The sequence below is a fragment of the Manduca sexta genome, chromosome 9, assembly GCF_014839805.1.
Source record: "Manduca sexta isolate Smith_Timp_Sample1 chromosome 9, JHU_Msex_v1.0, whole genome shotgun sequence".
NCBI classification, from domain to species: Eukaryota; Metazoa; Arthropoda; class Insecta; order Lepidoptera; family Sphingidae; genus Manduca; species Manduca sexta.
In genome coordinates this window covers 1239540-1260469 of record NC_051123.1, presented here as the reverse complement: position 1 = coordinate 1260469, position 20930 = coordinate 1239540, and the positions used below count along the sequence as shown (strand labels likewise).

The 20930-nt window shown below is 37.0% G+C and overlaps 1 protein-coding gene across 1 annotated transcript in view; it reads right to left on the bottom strand.

The window, feature by feature from the left end:
- The window catches only part of LOC115455643 (alpha-tocopherol transfer protein-like), a 40062-nt gene that overhangs the window by 5792 nt on the left and 13340 nt on the right, over nucleotides 1–20930 (bottom strand). The window contains exons 2-3 of the mRNA XM_030184290.2: nucleotides 12714–12838; nucleotides 216–312 (exon numbers count right to left, since the gene is read on the bottom strand). Of these exons, the coding sequence (XP_030040150.1) occupies nucleotides 216–312; nucleotides 12714–12838 (222 nt within the window). The remainder of the gene's footprint in view (nucleotides 1–215; nucleotides 313–12713; nucleotides 12839–20930) is intronic.

Below are 20930 nucleotides of genomic sequence, written 5' to 3'. Positions count from 1 at the left end.
CCGTATAATACTAAAAATAAAAATACAAAAAAAAACTACAAAAATAATCTTTGCACGCCTTTTACCTCTGTCTGTCCTTTTGGAAGCTACGAACACAAATATTAATACAATTTATACATACATTTAATTAAAATACAGTAAAATGTATGATGGAAAAGACGGCAACATTGTGAAATTAAAAAGTATAAAATTAAATGAGAATTTATTCAACTTACGATAAACTAACACGCGTTAAATGCCCGAAGCGCACTCCTCTCATATCGAAGAGGAATATGTAGCCGGGCTGAGGACCTCTTTTGGTTAAGCATGCATCTGAAAAAAAAAAACAAACGATCACACAGTGTATTAGGAATATTTATGATACTATATTTGCCCATTAATTTACAAAAATCCAATAACTATAAATTCTTCATGGTCATCAAGGTTGAATGAACCTCGCTTCCTTTGCCGTCATGTCAAAAAATATAAAAAACATTTTGGTACCAATTTTACAATCTACCGACTGCTCGGCAAACTTTTTATGCATATTATTAAAAGGTAAATTTGTGTACACAATACAAAGCGGCATTATATCCTAAAAGCAATAATATTTGTGGACCAGTTTAAATAAAATATGTCCGCCCGTCATGACGTAAGTGAGTAAATGCAAACAAACGATTATTATTTTTATCATTATAATAAATGGTATTGCTTACCTACCAAAAAACAAATTATAGTTATTTAAGATTTAAAAAAAGAATCAACGTTTTTTTTATTTTTTAAATTGTTCTACCAACGCATATTTACAAGCTACTTACGAAAGACAATATATTAAGAATTTAAATTTGAAGTAAAGAAATACGTAAGACTAGGCAGTATGGTCATAAGACTATAGCCTGTCCTCTAAAGACGAAGAAAAAAAATATTTACACGCGTCGACAAAATAAATATAATGCCCTTCGTACTCTGTAATTATTTACCACTTCAATGCTTTTATGATTTAATAACCCGTATTAATCGATTTAAAATTTTCTTGTTTTAGAAGTGAACCGTTGAGTTCTAGGGTCATTTTACATACGTCATCCTTATGTATCTGACCTTACCCGATACCTCCTCCATAAGCGTTGTATATCTGAGAGGTATTCAGTTTTCTATGTTAAATCGGATGACACTTCGCGTCAGAGGAAGAGAGACATTATATAACGTTGGAATACAGCATTTATTGGAAAAGTCCTTAGACGTTTAGGTACTACTTCTAAAACATTTTTTCGAAACGATGGACACTAGATAATCCATTTTAATTTTTTCACATCATGGATCAAGTACATCTTAATGTGCAGATACACTGTCTACCCCACTAGAGACAAGCGTGACTCAAACTTAACGCGCTTGCGCGAATTATTTCACGGTTTGCTATTCCGCGTTTTAGACTATTCATTAGAAGACTAGTTTATTAACATATTTGACTACCGATTATAAAATTAACAAATATATAATGCAACAGTTGAAATAATTAAATCTTAATGACCATCTAGGCAGTCAAGTATAATTAATATTTCAAAAGTCTATTTTGAAATTTGTAAAAAAGAACTAAACTACCGAGAATAGTACTAAAAACGTTACATACACTAAATAAAAAAAAAAATGTTCTATTGTATTTGCAAGCCATAAGTCTACATTGCATGAAATTTTATTTAAAATAATTATAATGTATGCGAACGGAAAACAAAAGATTATGTTAATGTCTAGGAATATGGTGCCGAATTGCGAAATATTTCACTCAAACCAACAATTTATGTATATGAAATACACATTGAAATCTGTTTATTATAAATTTGAATATTAAAACCAAAATCCATTTATTAATGAATATATTAATTATTTTTGTTAAAGCTTCTTTTAACCACCACTATCCAATTTTTTTTTATTGCCTTGAATGACGAGACGAGCTTGCCGTTCGCCTGATGGTAAGCGATACGACCGCCCATAAACAGTAGAAACACCATCCAACACCTTGAATTACAAAGTATTGTTTGGTATTCCACTGCGCTCGCTATCCTGAGACATGAGATATTAAGTATTATTATGTCCAGTAGTTACACTGGCTACAATGTCCTTCAAACCGGAACACAACAGTGACTACACACTGTTGCTTGGCGGCAGAAATAGACATTGTGGTCGAGTCCCATTGCCGTGGGCGTACAAAAACACCTCTCAATGAGAAACATATTGTTTAATCTTATGTTCTCACGTCGTTCTGTGTCAATACAGCCATTAGCAAATATGACAAATTATATGTAAAGTATATTGTCATGGCTAATATTTATTTAAAAAAATAAAATAAGAATTTTGAAAACCAAATAGTATCTGGTAACATGCAGTTGTGAAACTGAATTCTATTTGAGTTCACCACGTACACAATGTAATGTTGATGATGCATAATAAGCATTGACGTATATTGTATAGACACGAACGTCCATGTAAATTATTTGTTCAAAATCTGAACCTTAACGTCACTGTTATAACTTATGTATTCACTTGAACAACAAATAATTTTAGTTATTTGACTAATATTTTTTATTCAAATCCAGGTTTACACTTAGACTCGCGTTCTTATATCATGGGCGCCACTCCGTAAACAAACACAAGCTGTCAATATTGACCATACTAAAGTCAGTTTGAATGGATTGCAGTTCAATTCAGTTGAACACATTGAATGTTCGGAACGCCAAATCTAGTACGTAGTACATATATATCGATGATAATAAGTATTTATTATGCAATAGCGAATAGAAGATAAGCTTACTGGCAATCCGACCTAATTTCTAGAGCAATAATAAATCATAACAATTTCTTATGTTTACGCGAATGTTAGACATTGAAATCAAACAATTTTTTTTATTACAGTAGTAGATCGATCCAAATACCCAATAATTAATAAACAATATAAGCCGATAAGCTTCAAAACAAGTGTACTTATAATTGGAAAATGTGGGTAGTTATTGTAACTTTGTCTTTTCGGACGTCCTCAATCCCAGCACGACCATGAAGGCGACAAAGTCTTCGAAACGTGGGAGGACACCCGAATAATGATTTCAATTTATGTCTAACATTCGCCTAAACATAAGGAATCATTATTCAAAACAAATCTTTAAAACCAGATCAGCCTGTATAAAAATAGTACTAAACAATTTTTAATGCGATACTAAAATTGTTTATCAATAAAATGTAGACAGACAAGGCGCCAGAACACCCTGTTACACAAACATAAACAGTCTAGCTCTTTGTGATCTGATAAATCAATACACTGGATATTCTATTCATAGGCACGGTGTGACCAATGCTTCCCTGAAGACAAAAACTACTATTTTGGTAATTTTTTTATGCGTGAAATATTTACTGGTAAAATTATTTTACCATCCTATAAGTATTGTGCGAAAGGTAATGATGTTTCACTATTATATTACTAAGTGTTGCTCGCAATTTCGTCTGTGTGAAAAGCCTTTACCGCTACAACAGTCCATAAAACTCTATACGACTTAAAAATCAGATTAAATATTCCATTATAACCCACGGGAGTTAATTACCGGGATAAAAACTAGCCTATGTGTTAATCCAGTATAAGGCCCACCAGTGTGCCAAATTCCATCCTTAATCCCTTCAGCTGCTTCTTCGTTATCATCTAACAACCATCCAAACATTTTAATAGACTATCGCATTATCTATACTATTATATAAAGCTGAAGAGTTTGTTTGTTTGTTTGAACGCGCTAATCTCAGGAACTACCGGTCCAAACTGAAAAATTCTTTTTGCGTTGGATAGCCCTTTGTTCGTAGAGTGCTATAGGCTATATATCATCACGCTATACCCAATAGGAGCGGAGCAGTAATGGCTAATCTCAGGAACTACCGGTCCAAACTGAAAAAATATTTTTGCGTTGGATAGCACTTTGTTCGAGGAGTGCTATAGGCTATATATCATCACGCTATACCCAATAGGAGCGGAGCAGTAATGGCTAATCTCAGGAACTACCGATTCGAACTGAAAAATTTTTTTGGGTTGAATAGTCCTTTGTTTGTGGAGTGCTCAAAGTCATATATCATCACGCTATGACCAATAGGAACGGAGCAGTAATGGCTAATCTCAGGAACTACCGGTTTCAACTGAAAAAATCTTTTTGTGTTGGATAGCCCTTTGTTCCAGGAGTGCTATAGGCTATATATCATCACGCTATGACCAATAGGAGCGGAGCAGTAATGAAACATGTTGCAAAAACGGGGAAAATTATTAGTTTTGAGAGCTTCCGTTGTATGCACTGCGTAAACGGTTAAAGTTATGCAACAATGATGTATGACGGGATTGTTCCACTTAAAAAGTTTTAATAAATATATTATAAAACAAAGTCTCCCGCTGCATCTGTCTGCCTGAACGTGTTAAACTAAAAAACTACCCAACGTATTAAGATGAAATTTGGTATGGAGACAGTTTGAGACCCTGGAAAGAACATAGGCTCCCGGGAAACTACTACTTTTATAACGGAAAACTTTAGCCTGAAAAACTTTATAACGCGGGCGGAGCCGCGGGCAAAAGCTAGTTATTGATAAGACTAGCTGACCTTTTCCTGACAATAACAAACACAACATAAAAATGTATAATCGCTCCAGCCGTTCATGCGTGATGGCGCGACCAAGGGAAATAGGGATTCATTTTTATATATTATATAGATAGAAGATAGATATAACCATAATCAATGAATGGTTTGGGATGAAACTAACATAAGGGTATATTTTTTTTGTTGCACCTATAGCTTTTAAACCAAACGAGGATATCCCACGTGAGCGGAGGCGCTATTAATATCTAGTTCTGCATAATTATAGACTTTATGATAATGTAATGTGATGGAAATGTTTACGATATTATATTTTATACACATCAAAGTAGTTCTTTTTTTAAAGCCACGGCAAGTGAGCCCATTGCACCTGATTGAAGTGAAGTAGGGTACAAATAGAATATTGACTGGTGAGAGTTGTTAACCCCGTCGACACATTTATGCCGGCTTGTTTGGAACTGGATATAAATAATTATAATAATATCAGACCTGTATTATATACTTGCCCAGTGCTGAGCACGGGCCTCCTCTACTACTTAGAGGGATTAGGCCTTAGTCTACCACGCTGGCCTAGTACGGATTGGTAGACTTCACACACCTTCGAAATTTCTATAGAGAACTTCTCAGATGTCCAGGTTTCCTCACGATGTTTTCCTTTACCGTTAAAGCGAACGATAAATTCACAAAGAATACACACATAATTTTGGAAAAGTCACAGGTGTGTGCCCTTGGGATTTGAACCTGAGGAAATTCGTCTTGGCAGTCCGTACCACACCCAACTAGGCTATCGCCGCTTTGATAACTGAACGGAACTGGATATACACAGGCTAATCCTGGAACGCGACACACTGTTGTGGGTCATTATGGCGAGTTTTACCTTGTGTATGGAGGTCGCTACCCGGGCGGATATAAAATATCCTCGGATCGGCTCGTGCAAAGCCAAACACTTAGTCGAACAAATTATGATCTTCAAATCGCCTGTACACATATCTAGCGACTTCTTGCGACATTAGTCAGCCCCACTATTTAATCCTTATTGTCTCTACATTGAGCTCCTTTTTTCATGTGCCAACGCGGCAAGCGTAATAAATTGTATGCAGTACTTTGGAAACATATTGGTATTAGAGTTTACACGAAGGTATGAAGTATAAACCAGACTAGCGCTCCGCTCGTCTCGCTATAAGATAATTATTGTGAACTAGCTTTTGCTCGCAGCTTCGTCCGCGTGTAGAAGTTTTCCGCGTAAAGTTGTTTTTTTCCGACTTTCTTGATATGTATCGTTACATTATGACCAAATTACACAAAATTATTGTAAATTGTAGCCTATGTGTTATTCTGATGTATAACCAATATTATTGTAAAGTTTCATCCAAATCTGTTCAATAGTTTTTTCGTGAAAGAGGAACAAACATACATACATCCATCCTCACAAACTTTCGCATTTATGATATTAGTAGAATAACATAGTTCATATATATAATATAATATCATGGATCATAGTTTTAGTTTGAAACTGGATAATTCAACGACCAATTAATTAATTAATAATAAATATTTTGGTATACGGCGCAACCAAGCGCGGCTGTGCTTTTTTATATATAAAACAACTATGGTAGAATAATTTGCCGATGAATTATTCCACACAAAATTTTAATTAAGCGCAAGAACAAAAGAAAGATTTAAAATCATAAATATACTTGTATTTCATTAACAAAGCTGTATATTATTTACTAGTAAAGTTATTTAAGTTTTAATATAAAATAAGAAACATAGTAAAGGATGTCCGTCGGTTGATTTATTATTTTAAATAACAATTATATAGAGCTCTTAATAAATACAGCAATCTTGATGATATATAGAAATAAGCCAATGGATTGTACATATTTTTTTAATTTGAGGCTTTCCTAAAGTATCCGAGAAAATCTCCGGTCCCTTGATGACGTACCCTCCAATAGCATCAGATTTATTCTGTTGTGACTTTTGTTTTGATTTACTCAGTTATATAATATACATCAAGCTCGAAGACAATAAAAGCTTTACAGAAAATATTTGACGAGAAATACTCAGCGATTAGGCAACGCGACTTCGTCAAAATCTAGTTCAATTTAGAAATTTTACGCCATACTATAGACTTTGGTTAAAATTCTTTCCCAATATAAAAACCGCATTATTGAACTGTTGAAATATCACATTATATTTAATTAAAACAAAGGCAACATTTTATAATTTTTCCAACTCGAAAATCTGTCTGCAAGCGCTTTATATGATGCAAGACAGAAATAATAATTTGATCACGCATCAAAACTTGTTTACGAGCTAATCTTGTATCACAAACCTGGCAAATAATTATGTTTATACACAAATAAGAAATAAATATAATTAAACTAAAAATAGGTAACTGCCTACTTCGTTATTATTTATCAAATCATTACCTACTTAATTATATTTCCCGAACCAAAAAACCAAAAGTTAATTGCCACAACTCCACAATTGCCAAAGTTGTAGGGCAACGTAGCACGTTCTCATTTTTAAAATCACTTATTATTGTAAATATTTTATTTTTTGAAAATGTAATTTTGTCCCGTAATTTAAACGCCACTGTCAAACTATACATATTTCAGTTTCAAAAGGAAGGAGTCCGAAATCGTAGAAAAGAAAAAAACTGTCATTATAAGGAAACCGCGTCATAAACATATGTTAATAACACTTAATTGCTTACTATTCATGGAAAAGTTGACTAGATATGACTACTAGCAACCGATCAACGTTAGGGTTGCCAACCGTACTATAATACATAGTATTGTGCTACATTTGAAGTCTGTGCACTATATATTGTTAAAGAAATATATACGCAAAAATACTAAATTTTCAACACGTATAGCTAACAAACAAATCTTTCACTTTAAAAATATATGAACGCTCCTTTACATTAACTTTTGAGTTATGGGACAGCGTGTATCCGAACTTTTAGAAATAAATCAGTAACAAATACATAATAATATTCTTTTTTTTATACTTTTTCCATATATTTTTTTTGAAGTGTAATATATATTTTTAGAACTTATTTTGAAAAATACTAATATTCACCGACGAAGTGCTGGCAACCCTAATCACCGCACAAGTGGCTGACCTTGTCGCAAGCGAAATACCTTGCATCACCTACAGACATACATAGACCTGTCTGTTTGCCACTAAGCAGTTGTTTGGGGTTTATTTTAAGATTTTTTTATGGAAAGTAAGCGGTTTCTTAATAATCTGCAACGCGGCCTAAAATGGCGGCGTAGGATTTTGGCGCGAAATTCACGAAACCATCTTGACTTTCTCTATTAGTTAATTTAGAAATTAGCATTTTGCTATTGCATTTTTTTCGACTTAATTCGTCGTCACAACTTATAATGGATAATAATTATTTATAATAACATCAGGAATATCTAAATTTAAAGTAGTACATTGGTTTTTTAAATTCCATTGATAAAATAACCTAATGGAATGACTTAGACATCAATTATATATTTTTATTTTAAATTACTTACTTACTGGATATGGACTTAATGTTATTGTTAAGTTAATAAAATGTTCCTAACAAAAATAATAAGTATGAATGATTACACAATTATAATACTTTAGAAATAAATTTATTTATGTGTCAGCTTCTCATAATTATTTAAAAGAGACTGTCATTTATTATAATTAGAATTTTTATTACATACGTTTTACATGCATCAGATATAATTAATTATAAACTAATTAATTGTTGTAAGAAATGAGCTTTTCATTTGTTTTATTTATATTCAACTCAATTAACACGTAAAGTGTAGCCAAAAATTTCGACATTAAAATCGTTGTCCTAAACCATGACAAATATAGACAGTATGGAAATAAAGAGGTTCTTTTGATTCGTTTAAAAAGGGTAGCATCTTTTTTTCACGGTTCATTAATTTTAGGGACTCATTTATATCAAACCATAAAGGTTTTTGTTATGCTATATTTAGTTTTGTGTGAACCTGGAATTTGTTATAGTTAACAAATCTAGACAACTCCGCCTATAATCGTTCAACTAACTTCTGTCATCAAAGGCTTACTCATAGAGGCTTATGCCCAGAAGCGAACATTGGAAAATGTACTGCATTTTTTTAAATACTTATTTTAAGCTGAGATGGGACCCCTTGCGGCCTCTGGCAACTGTTCAATTTTTACGATACACATTGCCTGTTATACCTGTTAGGCTTTAAGTGACTTATCGTTTTATTTTAAATTACTGTAATTAGGTAAAATTCTGTACATACTTATAATTTATGTTTGGTGTGAGTAACCGCAAGAAACGTATTTGCTTTCTTTCTTTTGATTCTTTCTTGAAGTCCGCTAGACTAATTTAATGCAAAAATGCTTTATAACCTCACTAAAAATCATAAAAAAGCTAATCAATATTTACTAGGTCCACGGATAAGTAATATTAAACAAAATAGTTGTTTTTATTGAATGTTATATCATTTAACATGCCTGCTTTTAATTTCCGGCATTCTGACAGTCAGGCGATCATTTGAATTCCTCAATTAATAAAATGAAGCAGTGATAGCCTAGTTGAGTGTGGAACGGATACCGTATACATTATAGAGAAGTGATTTCATGTATGTGACCAATATGTACCCCCTTATTAATAGACGTTTTTTATCTACGGACGGAGTAAAGCTATGATAACAAGCCTGTTTTTCAGTGTTGACGGCATGGCAGCCTTCGTAGTGCGTAGACATAGGGCCGTTGTCATTGGCTAATATTGTTGTATCTCAATATTAGCCAATCATAAAGGCCCTATCACAGCTTTACTCGGCCTTAGATAAAACTTCAGAACTTTTATTTGCAACCTTTTGCAAGTCAAGTGGAGGATTACTGAGAACAATTTAAAACATAATTACTACCCAAAATCCCCACAACACAACTCATTACTAACAAGACCCTAATTATTGATGTCTCATCCTCTCCCAGTGGCCGTCTTGAGCCGAGGTTCGTAGCCCGTTAAGGCTACCCTTCAGCATGGTCACTTAATTTCCAAGGGTTGCGCCTAAGGACCCGTTCAAGTGTTACGTAACGTAATTTGGAGGGGGAGGAGGGTTCTCGTAGAACGTTACGATGCGTTACAGGGGAGGGAGGGGGGGCTTTTGTGTATTTTATCTTCTAACAATTTTTTTTTCTCATCTCAATTATGTCACGCAAAGTACCGAAATGTCGCTAAAATACCTTTGTTATTTTAAAACAATAACAATGGTATTTTAGCGACTTTCCGGTACTTTGCGTAACATAATTGTGAATAAAAGAAAAAAAATTGTCACTTTAGAGTTACGTAACGTTGGGGCTCCGTGCAACGCATTATGTAACATTTTTTTTTCTATTTAAAAACAATAACAAAGGTATTTAAGCGACTTTTCGGTACTTTGCGTGACATAATTGATATTAGAAAAAAAAATTGTTAGAAGACAAAATACACGAAAACGTTACGGGGCGTAACATGGTGGAGGTTAAAAATTATTCAAAAATTGCGTTACGTAATACTTGAGCGGCGCCTAAAGCGCTCACCCGAAAGTCCGGTATAAGCTGACCCCTGTCAGGCTAATAAACCTAAATCAAGTTCAAGAAAAAAACTAACCAGTCATATTTACGCAAACAACACTGCTTCACTAACATAAACATATTATATACATAATCACTTTCTTGCCAATAATTAATTTTATGTTAATTTGTTCGAGCAAAAAGCTTCCTATAAACTGGTACTGTTCTAGCTGATAATTTGTGATTTTATTTTTATACTATTTGTTTCTAGTGGTTTTTTGTCTATAAATCAATATTATGTTACGTATAAAGGAGTCTATACACTTCATTATCTATACGTACTATAAAACAAAGTCCCCAAACGCTGTCTGTCTGTATGTGATCGATTTTCTCAAAATCTACTGAACGGATTTTTGTACGGTTTTTACTAAAAGATAGTGCAATCGAAATTTCTATCATTTGGGAATCTAACATAACATCAGGTGCAGTGAAGCCACTTTGCTGAGCTTCTATAAAAAAAAATTATCTGTTCGATACGTAAGTAAAGCCGGAGATGCTGGTAGAAATTTATGAGGGACAGTGACCACTAATCATCAAGTTACCCAATTGCTCATTTCGCTTCTCTACTACAAAAAGCCAGAAATATTCACAACATTATTTGAGAATCTGGCAACCCCAGTTACTACACCCCTCTAATCCTCATCGGTTCCGCCGAATGACGTACAAAAACTGGCTGCAAAGTTATTACACTATAAATCAAAGATAAATAAAAATTTCAAGGTCTTGGACAAAAAAAATATGACTGATGATTTTGATTTTTCTACACGTGACTTGAAATCTTTATGTTAAGACAAAGTTATTCGAAATACCAACAACGTATTTGATTATTTAAACTTGGTATAAACAATTAGCAGTATTACAGCCCAAATCATCCCTTTATACGGGCAATGTGACTGATGGTAAGTAGGTGGAGTCCAGACAGTCTCTGACGAGACATGGTTATCCCTCGCTCGTCGATAGTTATGCCGGCCTGTTTAACCGGATATTAACAGGCTGATCCCGGAACGCGATATTCACTTACGTGAGCCATTTTGGTGGGTTTTAACACCTTGTGTGCAATGATCGCTATCCGGGTGGATACAAAATTTAATCTACTACCAACATGCAGATGTGAACTAACTTTCTGCCAGATTTCATCAAAATCCACACAGTTTTTGGTTTTACTTCTATCTTAAATAGAAACTTTCAAATTCATAATACTAATACTAAATGTGGGGATAGGTGGCAACATTGTCAAAAATAACGCGTTCGCCATTCGCCATTTGTAAAGCAGTGGTTTTCCTGCCAGTAGTATTAACATGTGTTTTTCTGCATGTGTGACAATATAATGTGATTTGACACAGTTCAGACTCTTATTGCCAAAGGACCTTATAGTGTTCCCGTTGGTGTACGGTAGAGTTTCAAACATTACCAATACCTCTACACTTAAATTAGAACTTTCACCCATTAAATTGATTAACCAATCCTTATTTTGAATACTAACCAACACATTATTTGCTCACAAAACGGTGAAAGTACTAGCACCGCAACTTCGAACGTATAAATAATCCAAGCAAACAATTTGGAAACAAGATTGCTTATGAATTATGAAACGTTAAACGCACGATGAGACAGAGTTCTTTGAAAGGACCCCATGTACAACGGCCTTGGTCCGCGAATTCCAATTACAAAATAGTTTACTACTACACACACAAGCATGTTAGTTTTAACTTTTAAGCGCTCGAAGTTTCAACATATGTTTATCGTGTTAACACTTTTTTTTTGTATCGGATCCCGCAGTCAACCCCGGGGAGAACCTTTGAATGGGATACTGAAATCCTCAGGCTTAGCCACTGCAGGGTCCTGGAGGAAAGTTGGGACGGGATGTCTGGAGAACGAAGTGTCGGGGAAGGAGAAGGAACTCTCTTAGGATAAAAGAAGGAGAGAAGGCCAGGATGTGAATTGGCAACCATGAGGTATACACACTTAACTGTGTATCTAGGGCCGTGGCAAATGTCCCCTGTGCATGGACATGCATTCGATGTGGAGAGCGAGCATACAAGAATTGCCTCGGAAAGGAATCACGCCAATAGTTATACGAGAAATCTGGAGATATTTGTATGATTGGAAGCAATGCAAATACATATGTAAATGAAATCTAACACAAATCACAGCATTGGATAAACTTATAGACTACGTTCTCCTTGAAAATAAGTTTTTCATGCTGTCAGAGTCATGACCAAAAGTGAGTGTACCTTTATAGGGAATAAGTCTCATGCTAACTGGTCAATAAATATGTATACCAAGGTGTTAGCATTAACCATGTGCTCGAAATAAATTACTTATATGAGTAAGATGTGTTAAGCCTTATAAATTATGAACCCAAACAAAGATACATTGAAATGGTACCACTTTGCGAAGTTCCTTTACCAAATAAAAATGGAATTATGCAAATCAGCCCACGAAGCTCAGAGGAACCTGTGTAGATACATGAAATATCCAAACACCTCTTTTTATGGAAGTCGGTTCAAAACAACTTACCAACAGTCATAAACAGCAATTTGACGCCTGCTTCTAGGTTATATTTGGAAGGTTCCGTCTCGTGCAGCCGATGGTAGATGATGGCGTAACCGTCGCACGACCTGCCAGGTAGGAAGGAGAATTCTCTGGAACAAACAGGGTTACCGTTAAGAGTGTTAAATTAACATATATCAGTTTTCTCACTATAGAAGACTGTAGTCGCTATATTCGCCCGCGTTAGGTGCGTTACGGGATCAGCATAGGCTGATCCCGTAACATATACATAGGTATAACCGGTATAGATGTGTCAACTCGAGTTACTAACTCGAGTTAACTCGAGTCGGGTTTAGATCGAGTCAACTCGAGTTGAATTCTCTTCAACTCGAGTTTAAATACTTACTTTATTTATGTTACGAAGATTTAATCTTAAATACATAAATACATGATGAATAAATGAATTCCTTTTTTATTGGTGAGTCATTTATATTTGTAAAAATAACCCAAAACAAATCATTACTCAGTTTCATTTTACCCAGTTAACTCGAGTTACTTAACTCGAGTTGAACTCGAGTTACGTGAATTTCAACTCGTTTTTTTTTTTCTGGTCCCCCTATCCAGGACAAGGGATTTTTTTTTGTATATTTATATTATTTCTCTTTTTTTCTTTTATTTTCTATTTTTCTATGTTTTCTCATCTTTTATCTTATTTCTTTTTTATTCTTTTCTCTTACATTTATTCCTTATTTCTATCTGTATGTCTTATATTAATTATCTTATTTATCTATATTATATTTATCTATACTTATTTCTATTTATCTTAATTATACATATATCTATATTTATTTACTTCTAGTTTATTACTAATAATACATAATATTATATTATATATTCAGCAATATTTCTATCTCTATTTCTTTTTGTTACCTTATTTACTATTTTTGTACAATAATTTATAAATATATGTGTGTCTTCCTTATTTTTAAATATCTTATGTATATTTACCTAATGTTAGTTTTAGATCAACCCTATTTTCTAAATTATGTCTATCCACTGCGTGGATGGGACATTCGAGCAGGAGGTGTGGGACCGTCTCCTGAACGTCAGGGTCACAAAGGCACGCCGGGCTCTCCTTGCATTTGAAACGATGCAAGTACTCGGAGAAGCCGCCGTGCCCCGTGAACACCTGCGTCAGTTCCGAGTCCAGGACGATCCGCCTTACGACCCTGTGCGCCTCGACCGCGTCCGGAAAGTACAGCTTCGTCACCGAAGCCGTCTCACCGTCCGCGTATCTCCGGCTCCATTCGTCAATCGATTCCTTGGCGAGCAGGTCAGCCCTCTCGTTTCCCTCCAACCCCACGTGTGCCCTCACCCAGAAAAGCTCAATTTTCTGGGTGCGTTTCCGGGCTTCTTTTATTAACTTTTTTATTTCAAACGCTATGGGGTGGAGGGAATCACCTCTGGTGACGACGTCGAGAGCCGACCTGGCATCGCTGAAGATGCCGCACTCAGGAAGCCCGCTACGGAGCGCCTCCTCCACGGCTTTACGGAGGGCAAGGAGTTCCGCCTGGTAGACGGAGCAGTACGGCTCCAACCGCAATTTTCTGGTACTTGTCTCGGCGGCGCCGTTCCATATGGACAGCGCCGCTACGACTTTCCCATCAATTTTGCTTCCGTCGGTGAAGATGCTAAGACCCTCACCCACGTGCTGGGCCAGTTCCGCCCCGTCCTCCAGGCATCGGAACGTTCCGTTCCCCCGCTCCGCCGGGTGGTCTAAGTTGACGAAGGCCACAGGAGCTTCCACTTCTCGGTCTCCCACCACTGCACGAGAGTGCCCCCTCTTGACTTCGTAAAGGAGTGCGGTTTCCCGCACCCTTATGTCAAGGGGGAGCACTCCCGCCAGTAGCAGGGCCGAGTTGAGCGAGACAGTCCTGTAGGCCTTCGTCATCTTCTGCGCGAAACTACGCTGGATCGCTCCGAGCTGCTTCCTGACACCCAGCTTCCGGCTGACTGGAGCCCATGCGCTTGCAGCGTACAGGATCACGGGCTCCACCGCAGCCGTATAGATTGTCCTGATGACCTCAGGTCCCAGCCCCCACTGGACTTTGGCCGACCTCGCGAGCACTTTGAACAGGCTTGTAGCCTTCGCGCACACCTGCGTCACGTGACCGTTAAAGGTGAGTTTGCGGTCTATCGTTAGGCCGAGCAGCTTTATCTCGTTAGAGAGGCCAATGTCGACTCGGCCCATGTGCAAGATCGGGGTGTCATACTTCAGTTTATTTGTAACTAGCTTTTGCTCGCGGCTTCGCCCGCGTGAAGGTGTTTTCCAGGATAAAATTCCACTGTTTGATAAAAGTCTTGCTACATATTTTCCCGGTACTTATAGGTTCAAACTAATTTTATCCCCAATCTATAATTTCAGTTCAATCAGTCGAAAATCTAAGAACATTTATACAAACTTTCATCCCCTATTTTATCCCCTTAAGGGTAGAATTTATCAAAATCCTTTCTTAGGGGATGCCTACGTCATAGTAGCTTTATGCATGTAAAGTCTTAGCCCGATCCGTCCAATGGTTTGGGCTGTTCCTTGATATATCACTGTCAGTCACCTTTGAGTTATATATTATATTAACAACTGAAGTTAGCTAAAATTGAGTTTCTCGAAGCCGACCACTATTTATGTACTATGTATTTTGAGACTATGCAATTTTGTCGCGTTCGCGATTCACTTTCACTTTTGTTGAGTTTCAGAACGCGATATTAGATCCTCCAACGCGCACGCGAATTTGAACTTTATGCAGCGGTAATAAATTACAAATTGACTCTCCATTTTATTTAGAAAACGTTTGTATGGGAAATAGAAAAATGCTGTTTTGAGGATTTTCCCGGCAATTATTCGAATTTTTCTCACCTTTTAAATCTTCCCTAGACCTCCACGAATAATTCAAGACCAAGATAAGATAAATCCGTTCAGCCGTTCTCGAGTTTTAGCGAGACTAACGAACAGCAATTCATTTTTATATATATAGATTACCATCGCCTGGGTCTTGTGAGGCGCGAATTTTAGTTTATTTCTGACACCCCAATCCCGCACATAGGCCAGTGCCGCATTGGCCTGCTTTTGCGCCTCTCCCGTGGAACCCCCATCAAACACCAAGACGACATCGTCGGCAAACGCCTGACAATAGTCGCCCCGGCGCTCGAGCCCCTGTAAAAGGGGGGTCGAGGAGGAGGTTCCACAGGATCGGCCCTCCGATAGACCCCTGAACGCAATCTTTAACGGTCCGGCGCGCAGACTCGGCGCCCGCGTACCGAACCCTGACCATCCGATCATCCAGATAGCTGGCGACCAACCGCCTGATGTTTGGTGGGCAGCGTTCTTCCGCCAACCGGACTTTTATTGCGGGCCACCAGGCGCTATCGAAGGCTCCCTCTATGTCCAACGATATCATGATCAGGACCCTCTTCTCTCGAAGTTTGGTCCTGACATGACTCATCAGGTCATAGAGGGAGTCCTCGGTGCCCCTTTGTGGCATAAAGCCGTATTAGCGGTGGCTCATTCTCGGGAGAATGTGCCATTTAAGCCTACCCACCAGCATCTTCTCCAGAATCTTTCCCATCACTGGCAACAGTCCTATCGGCCGATGCGCTTTGGGAACCGTGTAATCATCCTTACCCGGTTTCCTCAGCACAACGACCGTGGCCTCCTTCCAGATCTTGGGGAAGTAGGCCAGTTCTAGGCACTTGTTGGCCAGTGATAGGAAAGACTCCGGATCTTGGCTGATCGCCTGCGAGCAGATATCGGAGGTCAGGCCGTCCGATCCGGGTGCCTTCTTTGGATTGAAGGTCCCCAGCGCACTCGTGAGCTCCCCGAGCGTGAACGGTGGGTCATGTAACTCACCATGGACCGGGTCGTTCACGCGCGAGGCGAGCTCCCGAGTGCGCCGGTGATCCTCATTATCCTCCTCATGAGGGTCGGCCGGGTAGAAGGTCTCGGCAAGATATCTTGCCGATTCCTCCTGACCCAGGGTTTGCCCGTCCCTCACGAGTGGCGCGTCTTCGTGCCGCTTAGTCAACCTACCCATTACTCGATATATCCCATCCCACAGTCCTTCTTTTGTCTGCCTTCCACAGAAGTTCTTCCAAGATTGTATTTGGGCTTTCCTTGCCAGTGTTTCATAGGCCTCCTTAGCCTCTTTATATGCCCGTATGGTGCACGCCTTCCTCACAGGTGCCGCCCATCGGATGCGGCGTTTACGCCGCATCATCTCGCGTTTGGACCTGTCGAGCTCCTTTGACCACCAAGGGATCGCGTATTTTGTATTTAGTTTCTTTTTCGGTATACTTTCATCACTGGTTTTAGTTACTGTTTCTGTGTATTTTATTATTTGATTTTCTAAATTTTAAATATTATTAATTTTGTCTATTTCTATTTTGTTGATTTTATACTCTGTTGTTTCAAGCTATCCCATATGCTTATGTGTGTTCCCAACATTAACACACATAAGCGTATGGTATGTTTGTTGCAATTGGTAATAAGTCGTGTTAATTGAAATGTCCGTGTGACAAGATGTCACAGCGTCCTAGATATTTATACAAAAATAAAATAGGAAAATATGCTAATATACGCATTAAAAAGGGCAAATTACGATATAAGAAAATATGAAGTATTTTACATTGATGTTTTGCTATTTCACTTGATTGAGTAACCATCACATAAGCGCAAAATTTTTGTATAACAATCTTCCCAATGTCCGCTCTCTATAATTTTCGAACTCTTTTAATAAAATGAAATATTAAATATTTAATAAGAACATTACAATTGTTAGAATTAAACTTTCAGTAATATTTAAGCTGATTACAAGTTTACGAGATACAGATTCATAATTTTTACAAATTTCCTTTAATGTTGACTGTCTCGGTGGCGTCGTTGTATTACGATACGACTGCAATGATCAGGTCTCGGGTTCGATCCCCGGGTCGGGCAAAGTGATATTGGGTTTTTCTACTCAGTATTAGCCCGGAGTCTAGAATTTGTGCCCGATATAGCGATAGGCTCGCCCCCTATCATGAAACGGAATACACAGGGCGGAAAATGGGTGCACCAGTAGCGTCTCTGCCTAGCCCTTTGAAGATAGAAGGCGTGGATGTGTATATATATTTTCATTAAAATTGATTTGAACCTGTCTCCAAGCTAAGAATAATTAATGGCACATAGTATATAAAACCTTTGTCATAAAAGTTTTGCTAACGTTCGACTCTGTACGGAGTCATACACCGCCATTTTCCATAAACGAACACAATCGTTATTTAGATTATTTCAAAAATTGACCAATCAGAACAAAGTATTTTTTGACATTTCAAATGAGTTATTCTGATTGGTTCATTCTCGTCGGATTGAAGATTGAGTTTGGCATTATTCAAAATAGCGGATAGTTTAAACTTCGAAACGCACCAAATAAATAGAAATACATCTCACCGATCTCTAACTTTGTATAACTAACGCATAATGCAGACAGATAATTATTATCCTGTATAAAATTACTTGTATTATCTATAAAACAATAAGAATATCGCCTCGCAAAAAATTAATCCGAGCATCAATTTTCACCCGCCATTGTTACCTCCAAGGTTTAATCCGTCGGAGAACCTTCGACTGTTTCATAAAGTCAAGAGCGTACGACACTTGCGACCTTTGTCCAAGAGCAGGAAGTGGTACAAGAGTGGTGCCTCGCGATAATTTTTGTATAGAGATTTTTTAAAAGCTAGCCTTAAGATTTAGGGCCTGTTTTACGACTGAGTAAATAAGACTTCCACTTACTGGTGGTAGGTCTCTCTGTGTCAGAGTCCGCCTGGTTGGTCTCATTCAACCGCCAAGTAGCAGTATGTCATTGTTGTGTTCCGCTTTGAAAGACAATGTAGCCAGTGTAACTACTGTACATAATAAGACTTAACATCTCATGTCTCAGGATGGCGAGCGCAGTGGAATACTAAACAATACTTTGTAATTCAAGGTGTTGGATGGTATTTCTACCGTCGTATCGCTTACCATCAGGCGAACGCAAAGCTCGTCTCGTCATTCAAATCAATAAAAAAAAATTGGATTCCATAATAGATTAATGGGTTAAAACATGCTAAATAAATACTTATCTATATTGTTATTCATAAATGAATCCCAAATTACGTCACTAATATATTTAAGCCAATATTATACTTGTGGAGGAAACACTGTCACCCAAAATACAGGTTAAACCTAGCTGGAGTGCTAGGGTACCAAAACTTTGTTACGTAAAAATATTTTTGCAAAATATAATAAAAATGGTCCTCGACACATAAATATAAGACACACAAAACTATATTCCCAAATGAATGGTATTATAACTGAGTACTATCTACATAAGCTGTTTAATAACTATCTAATAAAATTGACTTGAAATTACATTATTACAATTATCATAAGTTTGTACTATATTACAACGCTGACGTTGACATCTACGTCGTTTCTACTATGATAGAAACGGAGGCGTGTGCATTGTATTTGAACCCGAATCAACCAAAAGGAACTACATTGTAACCTCAGGGAAGATTTGGCAACAATCCAAACTTTGTACGTAAACGATGAAGTTGGTACTTTTATTCCGTGTATAATTCAGCTATGGTAAATTTTTTTGTCTGTTATTTTGTTTATCACTATCATATTAAAAAGCGGCGACTAACCTAGCGGGGAGTTATACAGACTGCTGAGACGAATGTCCGCAGGTTCAAAACACAAGCACCTATAACTTTACTAAAGTTATTTGTGTATTATTTGCAAATTATCGCTTAATTTAACGCCGAAGGAATCATGAGAAAACCTACATACCTGAGAATTTTTCTGTAAGAAAAAGAGGTGGGAAAAGTGGTGGACTAAGGCTTATCCCTTCTCAGTTGTAGAGGAGGTTCTTGCCCAACAGTGGGAATATACAAAATACCGGGCTAATGTTATTATTTACTCGAAGCGCCTTGAAGCGGTAACGGCGTACGAGGTGGCATCTATTAAAGTAGGAGCGGCATCGTTGCAAGATGGCACCTTTTTTATTTTCTCTCCCACAAAAATGACACGCTAACGCGCGAATGGCCTATAGTCCATACTCAAGGAAACATTAAATCCAACACTGCCAGTAAAATTTCTTATATTTTATTATATTTCTTATTAATTACGTATATTTGCTAATTTTGACATTAAACAAAACATATACATATTTACATCCGGTATAAAATACATAACAAACAGACCGCAACCTTTGATCTTTAAGTAAAGACGCAAAACTATTGTTTGTTTATTGCGTTAGCTTTTCTTTGTCAACCATTCGTTCAAACATTGTTAGCGTTTGTTAACTTATATAGTGTCTTACGGTAGAGCTACCTATAAATGAATTAACTATGATTTTTGATAGAATACTTTAAAATTTGGACTACATCAAACGTTATTAAATATGTTAACTTAATTACACGCCTTGAAGTAATATGCTTTGCAGACCAAGATTTAAGCTAAGGTATTTTAGGTTAGACCACACAGCTGACAAAATTACACATAGAACATAGTTTAGTGTACATAGCTCGCAGTCCGCCCACAAGTATGACAATATATCATCTGCAAGCTGCCAAACTAATTAGCATAATTTTTAAAGAGTTTTTTTTTTTATAGTTTTGAATGACGAAACAAGCTTGCCGTTCGCCTGATGGTAAGCGATACGACTGCTCATAAACAATAACACCATTCAACACCTTGAATTACAAAGTATTGTTTGGTATTCCACTGCCCTCGTCATCCTAAAAGATCTTAAGTTTTATTATTTCCAGTACAATAAATTCATAAAATTACCAAACTAGATATAGTAACAAAAAAGCTTAAACAAGTCATATATTCGAGACTTTGACCTCGCAAGTCGCAATAAATATTCTTATTTGTCCACCAAACAGAAAATTACTACCGACCTAATAGGTAGATACTAGCTAACTCCTTTGTAAACAGTAGCCAACATTCCTCCAGACAAGAGGGGGATTCCCCCACTCCGAAGGCAACAACCTCATAACACACTTTGTTCAGCGCCACTCATCCGTACCAGTAAACTAATGTCTTGAACTTTGACATATCTGCAACTTAAATGGGACAGGGAACTGTGCTGAAAATCGAACGACTCAAATTTGCATGCAATATTTTATCTACACTAATATATACTGAAGAGTTTGTTTGTTTGT